We start from the raw sequence: 26,762 nt of genomic DNA, 5'->3' as shown, positions 1-26,762 counted from the left end.
TGGGAGAGACCAGACCAAAAAGAAATCTACTTTCTGACTCCAGTGGTCCGAGTTGGTTGCTCAGAAACACCCCAAAATAGCTCAAATCGTCGCTTCATTTGGTCAAATCATCCTCCGAGTATCCTTGTTGCCCTGGGGAGAATCATCTTTCATTAAAAGTGTGTGTGGGGAGCTAAAATCAGATCAGATTTAATGCTGGAAAAGCCCTCAGAGTCTATTCACTCCAGCCCTTTCATTTTAGAAAGGGTCTACCTGAGACCCAGAGAGGTCATGTCTGTTAGAGACAGAGCTGGAGCTGGAACCCAGGACTCCTGGCTCCCAGCCCAGAGTTCTGTTTAACATACCTCGCTGTCTGGTAATAATCCTTTCCCAAACTCATATTTTCATTTAGACCCCGGCAAGGCCAGAAAACGACAACCACCAAAGTGGGGGAAACAACGGCCTCTCCACTCAATCCTTTCCCACTAGGGACCTTTTCTCTTGAACGACTTGATACCCCGGTAAATCCGTGGGCTTGGAATGTATATATTTAATTAGAGAGAACGAGCTTTTACTGTTTCCAATTGAACTGGCTTCCGAGCAGCAAGGAGAAAGGCTGGACTTCAATGGTGTTTAGTTTGTGTGGTGGCTCTGCCCATAGGTCGAGGGAAGCGCTGAGCCCGAAGCAGGGTGACGGAAGGGTGTTGTCCCAGCAGGGTCCCTACCTGGTCAACGGGTGCAAATGGGGGCTTCGGGGCCCTTATCTCTTTGGGCCTTCTCTCGTCAGCACCGTTGGGTGGACTGGTGCCCGGAGGGGACTGATCTAATGACTAGCACCCCACCTCCCACCTGGAAATCCAGGCTTTCTGCCTCAGCCCGATTTGCCTGATTCATCGTAGTCCACGGCAGTGACACATGCAAACAGTACACGCATTTGGCAAGCAGCAAGCCCTGCTGAAGTAGAAGACTAATTCTAACCTGCACGGCAGTTTGGGCAAAGAAAACCTCCCACAGACCCGCAAGGAAACAATAGCTTACTTCCAAGGAGCTTGGGATGTGTGGCTCTTCCAGCATAGTCTAGCATGGAATTGTGGTGAAAAGCGAAGGCTCTGGGGCCAGGCTAACTGTGTTCATCTTCAGCCGCGACACTTACTAATTGTGTAGCCCTGGGCAAGTTACTAAACCTCTCTAGGCCTCAGCTTCCTCATCTGTGAAACAGACCTAAGTAGTAGGGCTCTTTGGATGATCGCAAGAGTAAATAGATGTAAATCACTTAGCAGGATGCCCGGGAGGTAGGAAGCACTGTGATGGCGCTCATTATTCCCAACGTGATCCCCAGCAGAATCTACAAATCGACCAAACAGAATCACAGGAAGAATCCCAGGCGGTTGTTTGACGCCGCCGTTCTTTTGGCTTCTGGAGTTTGGGGCAAATGAAACTATTGAGGTAATTTCTCCCTCGACCAGGTATGTTAACAGAACAGTGGTCCGTTCCTCTCTAAGCTGAAGGTGACATTTGTCTTGCATACACGATCTTGCAGACACACACACTTTCTCCTGTTGCTGCGGCAGAAATGAGTCCTGTGCTGAGTGCACGGAAAGCAAAGGGCCCTTGTAACGAAAGTAGCAAATTAGCGGTGATCTTGCCAGCAGTTTTAAAACAAATGGATTGAAAGAGATTTCAAGAACTACGTGCCTAAGTTGGAGCTGCACTCGAAGCATTTAGTAAACATGTCATTCCAGTACTGAAAACAGCATCTAATCAAAGCATGTTTATAATTAGACATCACATATAATATCTCTCAAAATTATGTTCCTCCAGGTGAGGCGCCTTTCCCTGGAACACTGAAATTGACTGTTTGTTAGGCCTTTGTTATTATTAAAAAGAACAGGTTGGGGGTACCAAGAGAGACTCCCATAAATGAAGGTGCTTCATTTTAATTAGAGAGAGAAAAAAAAACCCCAATATGTATGGGTAGCCTGTACAGAGAACCTTGTGGCTGCCTCAAAAGGTATGACTCTATATTAATTTAAATCAGACAGACATTGGCACTGTGTTCTTTTATTTTTCATTAACATTTTGATTTAGAACAACAGATTGCTGCAGCGAGGGGACAAGAACGGCAGCCAGTGAGCCATCTGCCTAGCATCTCGCTGACGACTCCACTAGCGAAAGAAGCCAGTGACTCTGGAATGTATGCAAGAGGGACACACACCATTAGCTGAGTGACAGGATGAAAGATGGGAAACTTTGCCGGGTCAGAGGAGACAGAGATGGAGAGGGCAAAACGGAGCCCCCTCTGATTGGAACTTGGAAAGATCCAAGCAATTGCGGCAAGCCAATAGGATGGCGATCTGTGATGGGTTTGCGCGAAGAGATTTTTTTTATCACATGGGATGCATTTTTCCAGATCAGTGCAGATTGGCCCCTTTCAATGCGTGCACTCTTGAGCCGTTTGAGATGGAAATCTTTCTAAAATGGAAACCCCCCTCCCTGCCTTTTTAAACCCGGCAGAGCAGTAGCACACCGAGGCAGCGGGGGAGGGGTCTGCCCGGGGAGCAAACAAGAAGAGGGTGCATTGTATGTATAGAATTTAAAGGCCATAATAAACTGTCAAAAAGCCTGCCTTTTATGGCCAGCATGGACAGGCAATTCTAAACAATACCAGTGAAAAATATACTCCTCCCGGCTGGGAAGGACCTCTCTCTCCCCATCACAAGCTCCCCATGGGAAACCAGTGCAATTAAATCAACACAATTCAATTTTCTATTGGGGGGTTCTGGGTCTTTATCGGGAACTCCAGTCCCAGGGCTGGCTGTGTCGTCCGTGAGGCTATCTGGCCTCTCGGGCCTCTTTGTCCCCGTGCTAAATAGCCCTGGATTGTTGTACCTTCATAGTTGCCGATTCTGCATGCTGTTCCCTTGTGGCAACTGCCACATTTCAGTCTGCCTACTTCTAGAAGCACCCCATTTCTAATACGCTATCTTCAGTAACCTAGGGAGTATTGAACGTTGTCAGCCTCACAGTGAGAGAAGAGATAGAAAGCTATGAAAATAGAAGATTAAAAGCACAGTAATCTGTATTCTCTGCATAATAAGGCGTGGAGGTGTGGGATGCATTGTAGAAAGTTTTTCTTCAAAAACAGTTAAAATAAAAATAGCACTTGTACTGCTGAGAGGTGTGTGCTTCAAGTATCTGGAAAATTAGCTTCCGCGCAACCACTCATTCCGCTACAGTGCCAGCTACACGGAGCTGGCATGGTGAATGGAAAGAGCTCAGGATCAGGAGGCAGATTTGGGTCCTACCCCTGCCGCTTACTGGGAACAACACACGAAGGTCTCTGGGCCTCAGTTCTGTCAGCCATGAAATGGGTATAGTGATAATATCTGCCTTGCGTCCCTTACTGTTTAGTGGATACTACACCCGCCTTCATCGATGCGTGCTGGTGGAGTGCCACCAGTCAGCGCAGGTCGCCGTCTCTGTCACCCTCCTTTGTACTGGACCCGGCACCTTTCTGCGGGAAAGATCTCTCTTTACATCCTTCCTTGATCCATTAAACTCTGAAGGCATGTTTATGTTCATGCATGTGTCCCAATTCATTACTGGGGTCTTTCCTCCAAAGATTGAGGGCTTCTCAGAAAAGCCTACGGAAAGGAACTATCCTTAGGTAGCCCGTGTAAGATGAGCTATGGGGTCCCCAAGTCAGAGCTGACAGTCTGGTCAACTGGAATTGCATTAAGAGAAGCTGATTCTCCATGCTATCTGTTCCCATCTCCCCCCCAGCCCCCAAACACACACACACACACACACACACACACACACACACACACAGCAGAACACGGGGCTTGAGGAGTAAAGTAATGGTCCTTTAGTAACCTTTCTTGCAACTTCATCAACTTTGATGCTGTTCTATCTCCACTTCATCTTGTTATTTTATCTCCTATGTTGAAAGTGCATTTGGGCTCAACCCGCCATCTTCCAGCTGCACACACTGAGCCTCTCTCTTTGTTCTCCCCCCAGGCCCCCAACCGCGGAGGACATGGGCCAGCTGTAGTGGCCTCGTTCTTGCCTCACAGTTCGACGTGACACCTCAAACAGGAGGGGGGCATATTGTTCACCACTATGAGCGGATGAGCCATATCAAGGAGTCACCTTCTGGATCCCGCCACGCTGTCTGCCTCCCTACAGGATCCCTACAGGCTGGGCTGGCTCCACAGGGCAATGAAAGTAGCATCCATCTAAGTTGGTATGATTTGGAGGGTAACCCAAATGCCACCAGAAATCACTCTCCTGTTGGGCTGTGTAGTTTCCAGAATGCCCCCACTAAATTGTGAATGTGCTGTTATAGGGATCAAAACGGGGGCAGGGGTCGTGGGGGCTGAGAAGCTGAATAACTTGCTACTGCTTAGAAGTTACGTCTTGATCATTAGCTCAATATCAATCGATTTAGTGGTTTTGATTTTCAGCTCAACTATTTAGGGAACAGGAGAGACGTATGCCCATTGGTGGCAGCATTTAGTGTGTGCCGGGCATTATGCTGAGTATTCCACGTGAATTCTCCCAATCGATCCTCAGTCACTCTGACAGGGAGGCACACTTGTGACCATCATTCCACAGAAAGACACCAAAACACAGAGTGTTTCGGTAACTTGGTGGAGGTCACACAGCTGGAAGTGGCAGAATCCGTGTTATAACCCAGGTCAGCTCAACCCTTAAAGCCCACACAACGCTGCCTGTAATCTTTGGAGCCCAAACTTGCCTACTGCACTGAACAAAACCAATCGCCTATAGAGAACCAGTTCTACCTCCTTACATGGCAGCTGAGGGCTTGGGGAGTAGAGGAACTGACCGCGAAATATAATTCCAGAGCATGGGCTCTGCCGTGGAAGCTGGTCTTGAGCCATCTTGGTGGCGTCTGGGGCATCCTCTGAAAGCCCTGAGCTCCTGAGCAAGGGACAGCAAGGGAAGATGGACAGCAAGGGAAGATGCACAGCACCCCCAAACTCCCCAAGGGAACTTTGTGATATCATTTGAATTAAACCAATTTGAAGCTAGAAAGGACCTTTGGGGTCACCTAGTTCTAATGCCTTGATTGCACAAAGAGGAAAGGGGAGGCCTAGGGAGGGGCGGTCATATGGCTAGTTAGTAGCGGCTTCTATCTTCCATAACACATCGCCTTCCTTATACGCGTGGAAGAATTTAACTGTGAACAAACCAGAGATTTCAGCAACTCAGTTTGAGCCAACCAACCCTAAATATCCCCTTTTTTTTTTTCCCCCAGCTTCACTGGAACATAGAATCACAGTCCTAAGACCATGTCTTCAGGACTCCTTCACTGAGGCTGTTAGAGGACCTAGTTGTCCTCACTGATTTTGAGCTCAGAGATTAAAAGATGTCCCCAGACAGCAAGAAGGGACTGAAACTTATCTGGCTGTATTTACATTCTCAGCTGCCACCAGCTCTGGGCTGAGGGCTCCATGTGTTTACTTCCCGGTGCATAAAGGAGGCCTGCCTTTGACTTGCCCGAAATTGGTTCGTTCCTCTACAGCTTCCGGGGGGAGCCCCTTGTTCTACATTAACAGGGCTTGGTGAACAAGGTCATTTCACCTTTCCATCCATCTTGCTGATTTCAGACCATGGCCACTTACTGCAGACGCAAGAGGCCTGATTTTGGCTGGCCCCCGCGGCTTCATTTTGGGCCCAGCAACCAGTGAGAGAACTTTCTAACAGCTTTCTCTTCCTTTCCCTCAGCGCTTCCCGGCCAAGGCAGGGAGACCCTCTTCTGCAGGAGCTGTGCCGAGGGCAGGGTGACGGTGAGTTGCCTCTGGCAACGGGGTCTCCTTCAGCTGAAGGGAGGGAGGGGGGCACTTTGGGATTGGGGTACGGGGTGATCCTTGATGGACCTCTCTGTCCGGGCCACAGTGGTGGCTGGGGAAGGTGGCCAGAGTTCTGAAGCTAAGAATAGTGAGACCTCTTTTGGGTTTATCATATTGACACATTTCACGCTACATTTCTTAACGGGCTGCCTTGTTGGATAGCATTTTTAGTCACCTTTGGAGTCTGCTATTGAAAAACCCCTTTCCTGTTTCTTTTTAAAATAACCTTCTGTGGTGTGGAACTTGAAAAGGTTGTCAGATGGAAGTGTTTATGTGCTCTCATCTCAGCTAAAATAGCGTAAAGATGAAAGTAGCCAACACACATATTTACCGAGTACCTGGACGGACATAATTCAGGGGGTGCAGTGCTGTATGCATGCCGGGGGGAAATGAAGAGTCCTCTGGCTGTAATCAATTTACTTCATTCAAACAATTGGCAATTGTATTTGCAAGCAACTGGCAATTTCATCTGCTTTACCAAGTTTTCCAAAAACACACAACTGAGGACTGACCGCAAAGATAAATATTAACAATCAAAGAAAGGCCATCTGCCGCGGCGGTCATTGCTGGGAACAACACAAGTCCCTTGGGAATCTGGCCAAGCCGAACGGCACACTCACCTCACCTGACTGAGACCCCCTCCCCCATCACCTTCCTTCCCCTTTACTGTCCCTTACCTGGATGAGGTTGGCATTTAAAGATCTAGCAGAGCTATGCCAGATGTGGCTTGTCCTTGCGACAAAACTCCAGCTAATCATCTCCCACCTGCATGGATTCCCCAAATAACCACATTTTTTCCTGACCCTCTTTGAGACAAAGGTCAATAAAGAAAGAGCTGCGGCCATCGCTTTAGGACTCTGCTCAGGAAATCGGGAGACTGGGTTCTAGTCTCGTTTCTGCCACTGGCTCAGTGCCGTCAGGCTCTCTCTTCTCTGAAACTCTCTCTCACGTGTAACGTTAAGTCATTGGGCTAGATGATCTCTAGGGTCCCGAGTGTCTCTAACAGTCCCTGTTCCAGCGGCGGGTCTCCTTTGGGAAACCCCTCCCCAGGCTCGGAGCGCTCCTCCTCGTCTCTCACCCCTTCTGCATCTCCAGTCCCACCACCAACAATCACACGTGACACGTGACCTGACATACTTAGCGGTCATACGTCATAGTTTTCAAAACACTTCCACATTCGTCCTCTCGTTTGATCTTCTTAAAATCCCTGTAAGGTACACAGCTCGGGGATTATCAGCCCCATTTTGTTGATGAAGAAACTAAGACCTGGACGGGTAAACTGACTTCCGCAAGATCAGAGGGCTGGACAGACACAGAGATAGAACAAGAACCCAGGCATTCTGACTCCAAGTCTGCTGCTTTATTCCTCTGACAGATATAACGCTCCTAAGGGCAACTAACATTTGTTGGGTCCTTACCATCTACCAAGTGCTTTCTTCATATTTTATCACTTTCTACCACCACTTATGGGGTGGGAGCTACTATTTCCTCCATTTGTCAGACAGAAAAACTGAGGCTTGGAGGGATTAAGTTCCTCACCCGTGGCTATGCAACCAGGAAGTGACAGGTCCAAGACTTGTGCCCAGACTCTGACTTCTGAGCATAAGCACCGTTGCTATACAGCCTGTCTTGAGCTATTTAACACGTACCTTAAAGAGGATGGAAGGTCAAGTTCTCACTCTGGCTGTCCCACCTGGTGGAGGAATAATGATCCCTCCAGAAAGGTCAAGGCAACTAATCAGTCAGCAAGTATTTATTAAGTATTTGCTGTGTGTTCAGACCTGGGCTAGGACGGAGATATTACAGGAGACCAAGGTGCAATTGTAAAGCTCAGTGAATTGGGTATCCGGCTAAATGCGTAAGACTAGGTAACGGTTATATAAATCACAGCATATATATGCCATAAAATGACACTGTATGACACAAAAATTTATAGACATTAAAAAAACAAATTGTTGGAGAACATTTAAGGAGTCTGGAAAAATGTAATACAAAGTAAAAAGGCAGGATACAAATCTCTATATATGGTAAAACCCAAGTTTGGGGTGATTTTTTTCCTTTTTACAAAAATTTTTAATATTTATTTGTTTTTGAGAGAAACAGGGACAGAGCATGACTGGGGGAAGGGCAGAGAGAGAGGGAGACACAGAGCCCGAAGCAGGCTCCAGTCTCCGAGCTGTCGGCACAGAGCCCGACGCGGGGCTCAACCCCACCAACCGCGAGATCATGACCTGAGCCGAAGTTGGACGCTCAACCAACTGAGCCACCCAGGCGCCCCAGAGTGGTTTTTTACTTTACTTGGGTGGTTTTTCTTATCAATATTCTTGAGGTTTTTTTCTTTTTTACAGTGAGCATGAATTAATTTTCAATTTTAACTTCTATAATCATAAAAAATGTCCTTATGCTTTAAAACTCTAGTTGGGCTAATATGACTTGTTTACATAAAACAGTTAGAGCAAAAAGACACCAGCAAAGGGTAATGTGATAAAACTTAATGGTGTTGGTTTAGTAGAACACTCTGCCAGCAAGGCTGCAAAACGTGGTGGCAAAGACCCCACACTGGGAATCTGGCAGTCTAGACCCCTAGCTGGCTTCCACCACTAGGGAGCTGCCATGCATCACCCTTGGCAGATCTCTTCTCCTTTCTTGACCTCACGTTCCTCATCCACAAAATGAGGTAGTTGCACTAGAACTACCTGATCTATCTCCAACAGTCCGTGATCTATAACGGGACTGCAAGACTTCGTTTTGCTCATTCCTGACTATAAATCGGAGGGTGGTAAAATGACAGCTTAACATTGGAGGCACTAAATAGAAGATGCCCTTAAGCGTGCCCCCCGAAACGCATGCTTTCCTGCATTTCTGATTCGCTTGTGGTGGGTTTATCCTTCCTCTCTGCCACCTATTTGAAAAAGACAAATCTGTCGTTATTTGCATACGTAACACCATTGTGTGGCGGTGAAAGTTAAAAGAGAGAGCATTATGTTGGGAAGACAGACCAGAGAAGTGCCAGAGTTAGAAGACCTACACTATAATCTCAGCTTAGCCAGCCGCTGGCTGTGTGACCTTGGGAAAGTCACTTAGCGTCTCTGTTCCTCAGTTTCCTCATCTGACAGGGAAAAAAAGATCAGTGCTGCCTCGAGGCCACATAGCAGTTAGTTGGCTTGAAGAGGAAATGAGAAGGGGAGGTGATGCAGGCAGGGCAAGGGCACCCTGAGGTATAAAGGGAAAAAATTGCTTTTGGTCATCACCCAGGTTTGGGCCTGCTGGAGGCACCATGCTGGTAGATCAGCCTCAGATTACAAAGGAAGAGAGGATAGGAAGAGGACTGCGATGCCTTGCGGTCCTCAGCAGGATCCTTTCTAGTGAGTCGGTGCTTGTGGAATTAGCTAGTTAACCTTTGCTCTGGAGAGCATGGAGGCTGAAAGGCTGGAAAATCACATTAGCAAAATTTCTCTTTTAACCTTTTCCATATCTCCTTCCTTTGCTATTTTTGGTCTGACTTAGGCAAGCAACATCAAAAGAAGAAAATCCAGCCTCTCAAACTGATATGCTCTAAACTTCCATCCACACATCACCCTTAATTAAAAAGAACTCAGAAAAATCACAGCTGGGAGAGCTCAACTGGCACCACATTCTTCCTCGTCTAAGTGGAGATTCCAGGAGCCACTTTTCCACTCTCCCACTCTCAACACACTAAAATAGACTTTACATTTGACAAAAGGTTGTTCTTTCCTACAAGCCAGCGAGTGCCAAGGTTATCATATTACTATCCATGCTGCTTTTTCCCAAGCATATCTAGTTCAGATAAAAAAAAAAAAATCAGAACGGGTCATGTCCTTCTGGATGATTCGACGCAACGATGGCATGATGGCACCTAATGGTGTGTATGCGCTGGCTTTGGGGACATCGAGTCAACTCTTTCTCCTCTGCTTTGCCCCAAAGCAAATCCCTATGCCTGAGGCAGCACTGTGAGTAGTCAAAAGTGACCCTATCAGGCCTGGTTTCAGCTCCAGACCCACAGATGGTACACACGAGTATGGAGGGCTTTAGGGATGGCCACAGATGGAAAGAATCTCTTCCACAGTTTGGTTTTGACTAACCCTATTCCTTTCCACTTACCAACCCCCGCAGTGCTCCATGTTAATAACAGCTACCATGTATTGAACACTTACTAGATGCCAGGCATCACATTAAATGTTTCACATGGATGATCTCAGTTAATCTTCCCAGTAACTTTATAAGGCAGTTACTGTTACATTCATCTCCATTTCACAGATGAGGAAAGTGAGGTTCAGAAAGGGTAAGTAATTTTACCAAGGTCATATAACTAGTAAGAGACAGAGGTGAGATTCGAATGCAGGCATTCCAGTTTGGAGTCATTCTTTGTCCTCTGGTCGCTCCCAAACAAAGTGGGAGAAACAGCCACCCCTTGCTCTAGAGAGTTTTGTGAAACCCAAGGGCCGGCAGGGAGTGTAGGAAGAGCTTGGCAGCTCTGGGTCTCTTTACCCGGGCGCAAGCTCAACTTTCCTGTTGTTGTTTTTTTATCGTCATGGTTTACAGATCTACAGGCAGTAGAGGGAAGAACCGGGGACAGTAAAAGTTGGGATTGACAGGAACCAGGAGGTCAAAGGGGTCAAAGGGCACCCTGAGGAACCCTTGCGCAAAGTGGACGCAAAGGGCTTTGAGTGATCTTTACTCAAAGGGCTGACTAGACTCAGAGATGTGCCAGAAGTGGGTCACCACTGAGCTGTCATCATCTGGATGGCAAGGGACTAAAAGGATTAGGCTAAAAGGATTAGCAAATGCTAAGTGTCACCAGGAAGTAGGAAGGACTATGGCAAGAGGAATATGATGCATGCGTGCCAGGACACTGCCCGCTTTAGAAAAGAAAGGGCTGTATGGAGGGCCTCTCTCCTCAGTTCCTGGGGCTCTGGTCTCTGAGACCCTTGGAGAAATCTCACCCAACGATGGGCCAACAGTGCCCAAGGATATGAAGGGGCTCCCTCCAAGAAGGCCCTGAGCAGTTCCTTGCTGCTTTTCCTTGAATCCCTCAGCGGGCAGCCCCGTGTCTAAGAGAAGCTTTAGGGCCTGGCTGAAGCGCCAGCCCCCTGGGAGAGTGGCCCACGTGTTTCCTTCTGAGAGACTCATGGATGCCTCCTGGGCCTTTGGAAAGTCAGGGGGACTACTTGTGTCCTGTTCGCACAATGCGCGTCGTCACAAAAGAGCAGAAAGGATGACTCATCTTTGTGATTGGAAGTAGATGGACTTGGAGGCAAAGAATCCCATTCGTTTGGGAAAAAAAGACTCCAGGTCTTCCCTTGGACCCTTAGTCTGTAGATTATGCAGAAAAATGCATCTCTGAGTTCTTTGACCACAGAGCCTCTGAGTAGCTGCCGCTCCCCAGAGACGCACTGGACGGGCAAGTCCGGATGCGTGGTGGAGGGATGCAGTGGGTCACGGTGGGGGGCTAGTGATCTGAAGGGGTGCTGTGATGGCTTTCTTGGCAGGAAAACATAATTTTGGGTTCTGGGAAGAGCTGAGCACTATAGAAAGGCTCAGACTGGGGTGGCTGTTCAGGAAGGAAATCTGGTCCGTCAAGGGACACGAGGTCATAAGAGGTTTCTGTTTTCAGGACTAAACGTTCAAAGGATTTTAAACTCATGATTATGTTGATAATAATAATACCCAGTATATGCCAGGCACTATTTGAAGTACTTTATATGGACTTACAAAGTGTCTCATTTTGACACTCTCCACAACCCTATGAGGTGAAGACTATTACTACCCCCATTTTATAACCGGGAAATCTGAGGCACAGCGGAGTTGAGTGAACTTGCCCCAAGGTCTCACAGCTAGTAAGTGGAAGAGGTGAGATGGTAAGCAAGGAGAGGCCACCACTGGCTAGAAGCACTGGTTTTGGTTCTATTGGTTTGGGTTCAAGGATTTAATAGTTTTATGGCAGTCCTGTAAAGCCAGAAAATAGATCAATATAAAGAGAAATTTCTAGATGTAGACAAAGAATTTGAGGGGCTTCATTCTGGATGATCTTACCTAGGTAAGAAATGTCAGTGAGACTGTGACTAGAAGACTGTGACTAATTTCTAGAAATTAGACAAGACTGAATGATAGGATGTCAAAAATGGAAGCCTCCTTAGAGATCATCCAGAAGAACCTCCCCATTTTACCAATGATAAAAACCACAACCCGAGAGTTACACTGCTAATCCCCCTACAGCATACACTCCTTTCCAAAGGCCATAAGAAATATGGTATCTCAAATGTTAGGTTTTCTGTAATTTACTCTATAAGACTTCAACATCAATTGTGTGGTGTAGATGTGGGCTATTTAGTCTGAGTCTACACCCTTAAGGGGGTCAGTTACTCTTACCGGAAAATACACAGTGCAGGTGTGGTTATCTAGCATTTGAAAATTCCAGTCAAGAAGTAGTTCTACAAGCACTTCGGGTATCTTTATCTCTAATGAACACCAGAGGCTTTTAAAATTAACATTAAATTTCTCATTGGTGACCTCAGTGGTGTTCAATATATGTTGATCGGCTAGAAATATGGCAGAGGTGTTCCCGAACCAGCAGAAAGAAGACATAAGAATCTAACAAGCTCTATAGTGTTCTTCCTTACAAATGGTACCCTGGACTTAATTCATAAGTAGTCCTGGGGGCAGCCGCTAATGAGGATTCTTGGGTACCTGCAACCCGCCACTAGAATATTGTTTGTCTGCCCCAGGTGAACCTCCGTGCAAGGTGCTGTTGGAGCACCTAACAGGAGAGGCAGCTGGACTTGACTGAGCCTACAGAAGAGGCTGTCCAATTATTTTTATGCCTGCCTGCTATTATTTTAATGAGAAACAGAATTTTGTCTGAGGCTTACTTTTAAATCTGATAGTGAGGTTATGGGGAGAAGACCTATAGCGCTCGCTCTAACTATTGCAAGCTACTGATATCCGACAAAACATACCTAATGATTTGAGTGATCTGATTGGCTTAGGTCAACTTACGGCTCCACACAACGAACTATACGTCTCTAGTTTGGACCCAGGTCTAAAGTTAGCAAGCCTCTGTCTTGGGGTGTATGGGAAGCTCCTACGCTGGGTGATTGTTGGCAGAGCCCCCCTTGACCCGGTGACCTCCCGTTTGTGGACCTGGGATTTGCATTGGCAGAATCTAAGCCGTTTCCCCTATAGCACCTCCTGACCGGCGGAGTGCCTTTCTGACCGGCGGAGCACTTGGCAATGACCCTGCGCGAGCTATCTGCTCTTGCTGCAGGCCTCAGCATTGCCTGGAGGAAGCTTAGTCAAGGTTGGTCAACCGTGAAAGGCCACTGGATATACAGTATATGCACATAGGACCGTAAGTATGTGCACAGAAGAGAGAAAGTTCTGGCATATTGAGGTATCTTGACGTCACGCTAAGAGGAGATGGTCAACTAGGTTTTTTGTGAGAAAGAGATTTTCTGGATTTCTCAGTACCTTTTTTAAAAAAATTTTAATGTCTTGTTTATTTATTTTTGAGAGAGACAGAGAGAGAGAGACAGAGAGCATGAGCGAGTGAGGGAGGGGCAGAGAGAGAGAGAGGGAGACACAGAACGAAGCAGGCTCTGGGCTCTGAGCCATCAGCACAGAGCCCGCTGTGGGGCTTGAACTCACGCACTGAGATCATGACCTGAGCTAATTTGGACGCTTCACTGAGCCACCCAGGTGCTCCTGGTTTTCTCAGTACTTTTAACTATGAGTTAATAGAACTTCCCTCAACGAATAACTTTGGAGCTAGAGGAAGGGGGATAGTGTAGTGCAGGGGGCAGAGACTCACCTTCGCCCAGTTTTGCTGGTCCCCAGTTTTTTAAAAAATTGGATAGGAGCGTCTTCAGGTAAGGACATGGACTGTCCAGATTGCCACAGGCCCCACCATGCCACACCTGGCCCAATTTACACATTTGTGCCATCCACCTGGCCCCTGTAATCATCTGAGGTTCCCACCCCAGCTGAAATGGAGTCCAGGCTCCAGAGGCAGAAATACCTCGGCTAGAATCCTGGCTTCACTAATTAGCTACCTGTGTCACCTGAAGCCAGTTGCTTATGTAGACTGTGAACCACCTGATTCCTCTTCGCTAAAATGAAGGTGAGAGTATCTCCTTTCTAGCCATGTCGTGATGATTCCATGAGGTCAGGCAGGTAGAAGGCTTAATGCCATGTCGTCTACATGGTATGGGTTCCGTGAATGATAGTTATTATTATTAGTGTAATGATAGCCCTGGTTTTAGATTTGTTGATAGCAAGGATAGCACAATGAATAACATATAAACCGCGGTACATCTGCTTTTGAACACACGGGCTGGCATCTGCCATGACATCTAGTTTATGGGACGGCAGCACTGTCGAAAAGAAAACCATTGCAAAGAGCAGTTTTGCTTTGTTTACCTCAGAGACCGTGACTTGAGGCTAGTTGGAGTCCTTTCAAGTTTGGATTTCCAACCCAAGAGCCTCTCGCTAACGCTTGCGTGGGCCAACAGCCCCTCACTTACTCACAGAAGTAACGTATGTGAACGTGCCTGAACCTAAGAGCCTGGTGCTTAGTGGGTCCTCAACAAATGTGCTATCTGAATCCATAGGTCTCTGTTTATGCTACGAGGGCTAATTAAACTAGTGATTCCCAAACTGAGTGTCCTTTAGAATCACCCATAGAGCTTGTGTTTTGTTTTGTTTTGTTTTGTTTTTTAAAAAAGGCCTATCTTCATATTTTCTAATTTAAAACATCTGGAATGTGACCTAGCAAACCGTATGTTTAAAAAGCATCTCTGGTGATTCTGATGCAAGTGGTCCAACTCAAGAAATACTGTTTTAAGCTAACCAACAAGTAGCTTTGGAAATCGTGAAATAGAAGAATATTTGAGAATCTGTAACCGGTTCTGGCTGACTGTGGATGTTGGCAGCCTTTCTACCTTACATGTATAAAGGTGTTCACCCACTCAGAGACCCACACCCACGTGGGCACAATTACTCCTCTGCAAGCTGGGTTCGGATCCCTTCCTGTCTCATTCATTGCTGGTAGCCTGATCCCTTTCTGGGCAGCTGCAAGAATGAGGCCCCCGTTGCAATGAGTAATTGGCAAGGTAGATCAGCCAATCATGGATAATTGAAAGGGAACTATTTTTGATTGCAGCATTTTTAAAAGGGTTTTTAAAATCCTCACCATCCCTCATCACAAACTGGTTTTACTTCCGAAAATATCCCACAGTAATTGTGGGGAATCTAGAGGCTGAGATCATCTGTTGCAGCAAACAACCATTCGTGAAAGAGACGACAGACCCACCACTATCAAAAGGGTGCGACTTGAAGGGTCAAAGGCAACTAAAAAATCTTAGGGAGTAAACTACCAGAATTTATCCATGGAGAAAGTCAAATGTTGCAAAATAGGTGAAGTGTATTTGAGGGACTTTTCCTCATCTTCAAGACTATCTCAGTGCCCCCTGAATGCCCACCATCCATTTGATGCCCCACTTTCTTGGGAAGGAGCCTTGTTTTGGTTCACTTATCTGTCTTGGAAAACCTCCTCTAAGGATTCTGCCAGGTAATAATAGGTGGTAACCTGATCAAAGAATTCTGGTTGAAATACTAATGGCTGATAAGGATTTAAGTCATTCACTTTCGGATAGTATGCTTGCACAGGCCTAAGTGCGGTGACGCAAATGAATGAATTTGTGGAATTTCAGACTAATGGCAGACTGCTGAAGGGGGGCAATATTTGGGGTAAAATTTGGCAGTCTTCAAATGACACTGAGTAAGCTTCCTGTGACTTCCCTGGAACAGCCCTCAGCTTAGATATGTTGGAAAGTGACATCACTTCCCTTTCCTGCCCTCTACCTCGCCATGTGGTCTTGGCACCAGCCTCAAAAATGAAGTCGATTTTTCAAGTTGTTAGGGAACCGGGCAGAATTCGGGTTGTGGTGTACTTCTGGATTCTCACCCCGTTGAAGGAAGTCAGACAGCTGAAGAGCAGACCCAGAGAAGCAAAGTGGAAAGGCAGTTGTAACTGCATGCCAGCCTTAACTCTCTCGGGCAGGTTGCTTCTTAAAAGGGACACTCTGGGGTGTGGCAAGGAGCCAAGACTCTGTCATCCTGGCTCATGAGCTGTCTCCTCTCTCAGCCTGCCTTCCAGTATCTTCCAAATCCCCACAAAAAGCAACTCTATGTAGACGCTCTCATCAGACATCTAATCCTGCCGCCTATAGACATGGCTGAAACGGACACAGGGTTGTTGGGAGTATGATAGGGACATCCCGGAGCCAGAATGGGCCAGCTGCGTCCCTTACAGAACCTTCTTTGGAAGGCAAAGAGGAACAGATCTGAGTAAGAGCTTGTCTGCCAGACCCTTTTTTCTTGGGTAATCACAGTCTCCCTGCTCTGGTCTCTTTTTACTCAAAGTGGTTTGAGTCCCGGCAGCATTGGCATTCCCTCGGAGTCTGCTAGAAATGCGAATTCTTAGAGGACCCCACCGGGGACCTACTACTGAATCAGGAGCTTCATTTTAACAAGATTCCCAGGTGACTGGTGCATACACGAAAGGTTGAGAAGTGCTGTTCTAGACCGAACCGTGTGTCACAGGGTTAAGGGGTCATTACCCGCTGTGTTTCCTCTCCACCTCCCTCCAGAGCTACCACTTCGCGTCTGTGAGGGGGATGCTGCTGTGTAATCGTGGCATTCCACGTGCCATCCCAGGGAAAGGCAACTTGCAGGATGAGACTTTTCGGCCTCCTCACCACCTCTCTCCCCTCCTCGGACCTCCGTTTCATGCGGGCACATCTCCTGGCAGTGCCCACGCAGGCACCTTTGGATTCTACAGCAGCCTCCTTTTTTTTTCTTTTGGTAGTACATATAAAAAGTTTACCCTTTTTCAGACCATTTAATTGAGGTATGGTTGACATGAAAAAGGCTATATATATTTACTTCTTTAATAAAATGAATCCTTACGAACCGTGGCTGCTCCCCAAGGCCAAGTTCAACATGCTGAAGCTGCACCTGCCCCGTGCCATGGGTGTACTTACACCGAACCTACTATGTGCAAGTCTGCACATAGGTCTTCCATGACCAGGGCCAGCTGATCTTTGCTTTGGGTAGAGTGAAGAGCCACCCCGTGCATCATGTCCAGAAACACGCCCATGTGAGTATCTTTCGTTCCTCGAAACTGAGGCATTATGGTTCCCATAGTCTCTGGTTTTACAGCAAATATTCCCCTGTTAGGTATACTAACCCCTTATCAGCCACTTTCAGCTAGATTCCTGTATTAGATAAAATGCTGTCACCCCTAGAGTACAGGCCCTGAACAGGATGGATCAAGAACAGAGATATTCTGACAGAGAAGGAGCATTGGGTCTGGAAAAGTCCGGAGCGGAGAACTGTCGCTAGGTAAGTTTATTGGGGATGGGCTGCCAGAATCAGGGCCCACCCGGGGACTGTCAAAATGGTGTGGGCTAGGCACACAGAGCAGGATGGGGAGATTATGGCAAGAGAAGAAAAGGCAGAAGTGTGAAACAGGACAAATTCGGTCTTGTGTTCACCTTTTGCTAAGTACTAACCCCTTTTCGGAGGTGGGGGGGTGCTGCCCTAGCTCAAGGCTCATCCCACACACAGGCTGAGGCTATTTGTAGCTCTACGTCTGGAGCCCAGACACTTCCCGAGCAGGGGGTTCCTTTTGCGTCTGCACAACTCCTACGCTCTTGCTGAAGAACACCCAGCGCCCCCACCTAGGGTTTTAACTGCACCCTCCTGCGGACATTTTGTCTAATCAGATCCAAAGTATCAAAGCCAGAGGAACAAACTCAACACGGGATTTACTGTGACGGACCAGGTAAAAGTAGGTAGATATATTCCTGACCCTCAGAGAAGACAGAAAGTTGTGTGAAAGGCCCTTCAGATAGCTCTGTAGTCTCAGGCTAAGAAGTTCAAAGTTAAATCATCTGGACAAGCATGTTTACGCTCTCCCCCAAAGTTACGAATTCTATCTTCTAAAATTCTGGCCCTCTCTGAAAATCCATGCTGTCTTTTAATCCTTTCACCCACCATATAAAAATGACAAATCTCTTATCCACAAAAGAAGACTGATAACAACGCTTGGGTGGCTTCATTTATTTTCCAGTCTGTTAAAATAAAAGCAGCCAATCACCTGTGCCTACCCATAATAATGACATCTTGAAATAAATACATCAGGAGCCAAAAACAGAGAATAAAAATCCCAACCAGCCCCCCACTATTCTCATTCAATCTTGGGGAGCTGGGGATGGAAAGGCAGGTTTAAAGAAACCTCAGCTAGAGGCCGAAGTGGGGGATGTGGAAAACTAGTTTTCATTTTAAGGAAAAAAGTTAAATTTGCTGAGAGGAAGAAAACCCGTGGCTCCTTTGGCTGTGAGCGCAGAGAGAGAACAATAGTTTTCTTTGTTCTTTCCTCTTAAAGGCTTCCTGTCCGTCCCCCCCCCCACTTGGTAGATCAACAGGAAGCTGCCTTCTAGGGGAGGTGGTACACTTTGCTGGAAACTCACCTTTACAGCCTGCTGACTGCCATCTATTTTTATGGCCCAAATGAACAGCATCACCTTCCTCCCTCCTCTCCACATAAAAAATAGATTAAAAAAAAAAACCCATAATAAACCTTGTGAGAAGGTGACTTAAGTCTTTGACTGGCACCACGGAGGCGACCTCTCCGTGCTTCAGTGGGCTAAGCCAGCTGGCCAGAGGGGCGGAGAGGTGAGCTAAGCCAGTGAGCTTACTGAAGACTGGCCAGCAGACAGAGGACAGGGACAGCAGCAAAGAGGGGGAACTAGGGGTGGGAGGTAGAGCTGGGGCGGTCGACATTGGTTAGTATAATGAAGATCTGTTTGAGGACTGGAGCAGGTCTTCGCCCTGGTTCCAGAGAATAAAGACCAACACGAAAACAAAACAGACCCCACCAAAGAGCAGAGAATCAGATCAGGGGACACGTTGCCTTCCCAAACGGACCTAAACAGTTAAATGGATCCTGGCAATTAGAATAATTAGATAATTAGATTGTGACTCTGTGGGCAAAGAGACGGAAACCTGTCTCAGCTAAGTACACTTGGTAGCGAAACGCGCTCAGTTATGAAAGGAGCATGCTCTCAGCAGGTATATTTCACAGGGCTTGGGGAGAAAAAATTAATGGAATAAAAATTTGCAGCTGATGAGTTAGATTTAGGCAGCCAAAGGGATTTTGCCTGGGGCTCCATTAGAGCCTGCGCTCCCAAGTCCCACTATCACTATTGCGCCTCCATCAACAGATTTTTATTTAAGCCAATGCGTTTAGAGCACAATTCCGTGGTGAATAACCTTTAAGGTTACATTTGCCTTTTCCTTGCTTCTTGCAAACAGTGCGTAATCCACGAGCACATTTGTTGGCTGTAAAGGTGTACAACAGCAATTTTTGCAATGACAGTGCGGAGAGGGAATATGAGATCTGTGTGCTAATGAGCTGACACTGCAGAGGCTGGGGCGATGTCGTGTGGAGCACACCACAAGTGCACAGCAGCAAGACACAGGAGGGGACTTCAAGGGAATCGGGGGCGGTTCCAAGGAACCGGGGCAGCAAAGCTACGCAAATGAGACGTGGCCCTCCCTTGGTATTACCACATCCCCCAAAGCCCTAGAACGATCAAATTTGGTTTTTAAAGAACAGACATGTAACTTACAATGTGTGTGCACATCTCTTTTCATATATACTGATTGGGTGTGAGGGTGCCCCTGTTTGTGCGTTTGAATGCACGTACCCTGAAATCATGATTTTCACACCATCCCTCTTTCTGGGGTCATCTAGCTACACTGAAAAATAAGACTGCAAACTCGATGAATTCCTATGAAATGGGAACATGTTCTCCAAAACAGAGGAGGCTCTTGTATACACTTCAATTCACCTCTGAACTGAGACCCCAAATGAACCACCCTTCAAAGCCAAAGAGGCTTTTATTGGCTTCTTAAGACATAGAGCGAAGTTGGAGTCTGTCTTAAGTAAACCTCTTGGGGGTGATGCAAAAAAAAATTGGTTACTGGTGAAGAATAGTCTTTAACTGATGCCTGGGACTCATTGCAAGGAAGCCTCCTGGAAACATTGGGGGAGGGGATGCAGAGGGAGAGAGGAGAGGAGGGACACATCCAGAAAACATTACCCTTTGTTTATTCTCTGAGTGTTTACCTGCATACCTCTGCCCTGGAAAGTGTGTGCCTGACCAACGATTGGGGATGAAGGGACTATCATGGGAAGAAATCAATTCTAGTGCTAGGATAGGCTGAAACTAGGAATTCTGAATGGGGACAGGGACAAGTTCCTTTAATTTTTGCCATCCTGTTCCATAGTGAACCAGATAGGAGAGGTGGCTGACCAGATTTGGACTCATCAGAGATTTACTTGAATTCTTCCTAGGTCTCCAGGAAGGGGCAGGATAAAAAAGCTAGGGGTTTCTCCTGCGTACAATAGTGCGGTCAGTTGGAAGACTGGAACCTGGGGTCCCTGCCAGGCCCCGATACTGAACTAGTATTGTTATGCCAGTATTTCTATTTCCATGAGAAAAAGAACAATTAAGGCCACGGGCCAGGGTTGGGGGGGGATGAGATACACCTCCAGGGATTCCAAGGCCCCTTGAAATGCTTGTTTTCAGCATTCAGAGACTATCTGCCTGTGGTTGGACTAGTCCTCTTTCTCATACTAAGCTTCTAGGCAGCAGCTGCCCGGAGACAGCTTTGAGATCTGGCCCCCATTCAATGATTGTGACATTCAGAGAGGAACTGTTTCAGGGACCAGAGAAGATGGTAGCTTTCCTCCTCTGTCTTCTGAGCTGTAAAGTCTGAGAGTGCAACAGGCAGCTGGGTACACATCACAGGTTTCTGGATATTTCTCCTGTGTGTGTGTCTTTGTGTGCATATATGTGTATTTGGCATAACTAAGAGCAAGGTCACTTTTTTGTTTTGTCTTTCTTGTTGTCCAGTGAGCCACACCCACTATCCCACATAACCTAGCCTTGTAAGCTTATAAACGGAAGTGCTGTGGATTTGGGGACTACGGGGGTCACTCTGTTTCTTTTCCTACCCCATGGTTGTTCCTTTATTGCCTGAGAGGTTAAGACATCAGTGCACCTCGACACTGATATGAATATGAATGACTTAGTGCCTAGATTGTTCTCAAACCGAGCTGTTCACAGGGCAAGGATCACTTCATTATTGCTCCCTGGTAGGGTTCCATGGCCTTTGGCAGGTGGGTGTCAATCTGATTGGACCATAGAAAAACAGGACCAAAAACCTTGGAAATCAATCATTCCTAAGAAGTCAATTGGCACTCTTATCCCAGTCCTCATCAGTGGAAAGACACTAAAGTGAGTTGAAGTAAATATTATTCATTATTAATAGTAAATCCTGCTAGTTTTATGTATTTGGCTTTAAATCTGTTCTAATTGATACTTAGGAAGCTGCATTTGAGATTCAGCCTCTTGACAAGATCACAGTGCTGCAGGATTAAGAGTCAGATGTGTGTTGTAAGTGCTGTAGCGACAGGCTGGGATTACTGAAATAAGATGCAAAGTATAGACAGACATTTTGTAACTTTCACACTTAGCTGGAATTAATAAGTTCCTATTTTTGTCAATGTCGGAAAGCCAATGAATGTCAAATACAGAGTATCTCAGAACATGTTCATATAAGGATCTGTACCTTCAGCTAAAATTTTCTTAAAGCTGATAAGTGTCACATTTCTTCAAAGTACCTCACCCCATCCCCTTGACCTAAGTCTTCAAACCCAAGGAACCTGTGCCCTTGGTGACCCTTACAACAGTTTTTGGAAGCGACACATCCTTTGAGACACAAGAATTTGAAGGAAGTTATATACAAAGTTTCACCCAACCAACCAAATACCATTTCTCTCTTAAAATAAAATTCAAAAATTCCAAATGCCAAACTACGCCAGCCATAAAAGCAAAACATATTTATGCCATCATCAACCTCACTGTTGTGAAAACTTTGTAAAATCAGCTTAGATGAAGAACCATCAGTCTTTCCCATAAAACATTCCATTCAAGAAAAAAACTGTGTCCAACAGGCTATTGGTCATTTGGGATCCCATGGTTTTGCCTCTCAAAATGTCCCCTTTCCAGAGGGACAATCACAGAGCACAGCTAGATATTTCAGAAACAGCTTTGGGGCTGATGAAATTCCTCTCTTTTCATATTCAGGTTTTCAGCTGTATGCCCCCTCCACCTTTTGCTCTAAAAACTGTGTGGGCCTTAAGAATCAGGGGGTGAACAACACTAGGGGAGACAGAAGTAGCTTTCCAAATAGTAAGCTGAGCACTGTCTTCTCCCTTCCCCTCCGTTTGCCAGGCGTTCATCACTTGTAATGAGTTTGTTGTCTTATCAGTTCCTATCAGAGCTCTCACAGTAAGAGAGGTGATATTATAGGACAGAAAGAGGCCAGGGAACCCAGCCTGATCTGTGCCTCAAGGTCACTTGTTTGCAGAATTTCTCATATTTGGCTCCTAAATATTAGGCGATTGTCAAATTCAGCTCGTTCCTACAGCCAGGCTCTAGCTTTAACAGTCAAGTAATGTACATCCTGAATTAACTCAATCAAGAGGTTTCTTTTTATTTTCATCCCATCTGAAGAAATCTCCCTGAACAGCCATGCTATTTTTTCTTTATTTTTCCAGCCTAAAGAGGGGAGGGGGAGGGTGTGGAGGAGGGAACGCCAGTTTGGGGGGGGGGTGGGAATAAAACTTTCGCATCTGACATTATTCACAACAGAGTTTTGTGCCCTACCTCAAGTCCCTCAGCAGGATCCTATGGAGTTGATTTAGGTCGCATGAAACCTGGATTGACTAGGGCCCGGACAACGTCTACTGAGGCAATCACCACCACCCCCAGCACACACGCAGACCCCAAGTCCCACAAGCAAAATACAAATGCGGTCCCCAAGGTCCCAAAGGGAGGAAAAGCAGATCTACTTACAAGCATTAGTCACAGAAAAACTATTGGAAGAATCCAAGTGATCTACGTGGTAATTCAAATGGAAGGGCTTCTCCGTGGTGTTCTGGTTGGTGTTGTATAACTGCACGGCAAAGCGGAAAGCGCTGTGCTCCTGCACCGTGTTTCTCATGAAAAGTCCACCTATAAGCAAAAGGAACCGAGATTTGGCTTGTGCACCCCCCCCCCCAGGACCGGTTAGAAATTGGGGAGCGCTACAGACAGGCGATATCTCTCAATGGTACCGGGCTGTGCGGTGATTATTGATTTTCAACCTGTGTGTCTTTCTAGACTCTTGTGAACTCAAATTTTGGCCAAGAGAAACCTGGTTTTCCTCCTGACTTGAAGAGGAAAAGAAGAGGCTGGGAGAAGGGGGAAAGGGGACAGACGGGAGAAGGGGCTGCTTTGGAGTCGGACGACGGAACCAACATCGGGACTTGGTTTTTTCCCAGGCAGTAGCTTCCTCTCCACTTCTCTCCCCCCCGCCCCACCTCCTACCCCGACGCCCATCTCCACAAGCTGGTTCATCTTTTCCTGGTGCAACGGGAAGGATTGGGAAGAAAAACAATTCCATTCCCCGTGCTGCCCCGTCCTGTTCCCCATAGCCATCCCCCCCCCTCCCCCAGGACAATACAGGGGTCTGGTTCAGTAATGGCAACAATTCTAACTTCCGGACTTGTAAATCCAAGACAGAAGCCGAGAGAACTCTCTCCCAGCGCCCAGGAGCCGGGCTCCAGCCAGACACAGCGGCAATTCATGAATTCGTGGTCTGCGTGACTTCGCCGCCCGCTCCTCGCCTCAGCCCCCGCCTCCTACCCCATCCGCCACCGGCCCCGGCGGCCGCCCGTGGTCCGGGCGCTCCAGGGTGGGCTTCCAGCTCCCCCAGCGCCGGTCAGTCTCCGGGAGGCGGACAGGCGGGACGGGGCGCCCTGGCGCGGCCAGACAGGCGGCATCACCCTGGGACAACTTCCAGCCGCGGCACGCACGCCATGGCAAAGTCCAGAGCAGCCAGCCGAAAAGCCGCGACTCTTCGCCCCTTTGCAGCCTCCCGGCCTCCTGCGTGCCTCCCCTGCTCCGCTCGGCTCGCAAAACGCGGCAGCCCACCGCTCCCACCCCCAGCCCCAGGAGACCCCTCTCCCGTCCCCGCCACTCCCCACACCCGCCGGCTCTCCGGGGGCTCAGGTGCCCTCCGATCCTGTCCGGTCCCCGGCCCCGGTCCCCTCCCCGGGCCGTGCAGGACCGGGACCCGCGGCCGCGGCAGCCCCGCCAGGGCAGGGGTCTCGGGTGCAGGGGAGCCCGGCCCGGCCGGCGGCTTGCTCTCGCTTACCGATGCTGATGGTGTTGGGGAATCCTCCGTGAGAATGACCCAAAAGCCCCAGGACTAAAAGGAAGACCGCCCGGAGCACGTTTTGCCCCATTTTCTTCTGCCTGGCCATGCTACGCCTAAAACGGAGCTGACAAGAGCATGGGCGCAACTCAGGAGTCGTCAAAATAATAATAGAAAAAGAAAAAGAATTCGCCGGCTCTTACACCCCCTCCCCTCAACTTGCTCTCGCTCACTCTTCCTTTCCACCCCACACTAGTCCTCCTCCTCCACCGCCTCCTCTCTCTCTCTCTCTCTCTCTCTCTCTCTCTGAATCTCGCTCTCTCTCCCTTTCTTGCTCCCTCTCGCTCCCAGGCTCTCTCACACCCCCTCCCCGCCCCCCACCTCACTTCTGTCTTCACACCAATCTGGAAGGCGGGTTCATTGGCTGCAAGCTCTGTTCGCCAAAGCGATCTCTCTCCCTATCACTACGAGAGAGAGAGAGAGAGAGAGAGAGAGAGAGAGAGAGAGAATGAGAGGCAGAGAGAGAATAAAAACCTAAAACACCAAACAAAACAAAAAAGACAGAACACCGAGAAACAAAACAAAACAAAACAAAACCCAAAGAAACAAAAGAGAGAGAGAGAAAGAAAGAAAAGAAATTCTAAAGAAAATCCGAGACTTTTCTTCCCCCAGAAGATGGTGGGTCTAAAGAGGGGAAAAAAGAAGGAAAGAGCGAAAAGGCTCAGCGCCGGTGAATTGGGCTCTTCCAATTGGGCCGGTAGGGGGATATTGATCAAAGTTGATCTGACGTGGAATTAAAGCCGCACACCGCTTAGCTCCACTGCAAACTGCAGCCCCGGACTGCAAAGCCTCGGCGCTGGCGTTTGTCAACACCGGAGATGGGATCGATAGAAATCCACTAGTCTTCACGTGGAACTAGCCTTTCAAGCGGCAACTGGCCCTTCAAAAAAAAGAAAGAAAAGCTGCATTGCCTCTGCGTTTGTGTGTCTGTCTTTAAGAAGGGGGGTCTTGGGGGGGCCGTTAGTGGTTACTCCGGAGTCTTTGTAGAGACTCGGAGAGGCAGTTCCCATCACAATGCGCCCGAATTTGCTGCGCATGCCTGGTCCCTGCCGCTCAGTTTTTACAGCAGAGCTCCGAGGGCGAGTGAACAACCCCCCTTCCACTCCCACGGCCCTGAGAGGCGAGTATCTCCCCTTGCCCAAGTGCAGAGCTGGGATTGCGGCGGGGAGAGGGCAGTGATGGGCAGTGTGGGGCTGACTGCTTTGGGGGTTGTAGAAAAGTGTGTGCGTGGAGTGGTAACTAAAAGGTTAATGAAAAGGACGCTCAGTCCCACCGGCCAAAGCAGGAGAGAGGTGTGGGAATGAGCTAGGGTAAGGGTGAGGATTGGAAGTTAAGGTTGGGGGAAACTGTCCCCAGCTACTTTGCTGCCTTGCTGTAGCCTCTGGACAAAGCAGCCTGGGCCCCTGCCCCATGACCCCAGAGGCTATCAATTCTTCCCCAGTCCTCTTTTATTCCTTGCTCTAAGGGGAGGAAAGAACCTTCCAAGTCAGGCAGCAGGCCTGGACCTCTGTTGGGGGATGGTCCCCTCCACAAGATATTGTGCATGAACGTCTTAGACTCTTCTCCCTAACCCCTTTCTCCAGTGGTGGGAGGAAAGAAGCTTCCTTATCTTCTATGTCTTTGATTCCTACCCCAGCTTCTCTGGAAGAGACAAGTGTTATTCCTTTCCATGCCAGCTGCTCTCCTTTTCATATCCTCTCCTCCTGCTCTATGTGGAAAATGAACTCTCCTGCCAATGTACAGCAAACTGGTATACATGGGGCAGGGGCCCAACTGGTCCACCAGTTACTCTGGAACTTTGGATTTGGCATAACACAGGTTGGAGCCTGGAATAGCGATTTTCTAGGGGCACCTGGGTGGCTCAGTTGGTTAAGCGTCTGACTTCCGTTCAGGTCATGATCTCAAGTGGTGAGTTTGAGGCCTGCATAGGGCTCTGTGCTGACAGTGCAGAGCCCGCTTTGGATCCTCTGTCTTCCTCTTTCTCTGCCCGCCCCCCGCCCCCCACTGATTTTTTTTTCTCTCTCTCTCAGAAATAAACATTTAAAAAAAAAAAGAGTAAAGAAAGTTTCCAAACCCTCAGGCAACCAGAAAAATGGTTCTAGGCTCTTGCCAACCTTCTATCCCTTCTGAGAATGCAAAATCTCTTTCTGCCCCACAACTCCTAAGAATCTTTCATCTCCATTTGCATAGTCCGTTGCTAAAAATGAGGGAGAAACTTGGGCATGACAGGAGACTGAACTTGCAAGTGATTGGAGCATTAGACCAAAGGAGGCAGCAGAGACGAGGTTAGCCACCCCTTGACGAGTGTGGGGACTAACAGCATGGCTCAGGGATATAGGCATAGGAGACAGGTCTAAGTTCAAGTCTATATTCTATTACATACAGGCAGTGTGTGACCTTGAGCGACTTTCTTAATCTCAACTCCAGTTTTCGCATCTGCAAAGTGGGAATATTACTGTTACTTTCCCTATGAAATGATCGTGGATTAAATAAGGA

At 47.7% G+C, this 26,762-nt stretch overlaps 1 protein-coding gene across 7 annotated transcripts in view; it reads right to left on the bottom strand.

The window, feature by feature from the left end:
- Window positions 1-25,150, bottom strand: part of GRIA3 (glutamate ionotropic receptor AMPA type subunit 3) — a 266,792-nt gene extending 241,642 nt beyond the window's left edge. For 2 of the 7 annotated variants that reach the window (XM_019824237.3, XR_002152751.3), the window contains exons 1-2: window positions 24,207-24,497; window positions 22,865-23,023 (exon numbers count right to left, since the gene is read on the bottom strand). In XM_019824237.3, the coding sequence (XP_019679796.1) occupies window positions 22,865-23,023; window positions 24,207-24,315 (268 nt within the window). In that variant the 5' untranslated portion in view covers window positions 24,316-24,497. Of the gene's footprint in view, window positions 1-22,864; window positions 23,024-24,206; window positions 24,499-24,587; window positions 24,945-25,014 lie in introns of those variants that run through there. The other 5 variants (XM_019824236.2, XM_023249377.2, XM_023249378.2 and 2 more) reach the window with 5 other exon arrangements.
- Window positions 25,151-26,762: the final 1,612 nt, after the last annotated feature.

Source organism: Felis catus, chromosome X (assembly GCF_018350175.1).
Source record: "Felis catus isolate Fca126 chromosome X, F.catus_Fca126_mat1.0, whole genome shotgun sequence".
NCBI classification, from domain to species: Eukaryota; Metazoa; Chordata; class Mammalia; order Carnivora; family Felidae; genus Felis; species Felis catus.
Note: the sequence above shows the minus strand (reverse complement) of the source record. Positions and strands in the feature narration are given on the sequence as shown.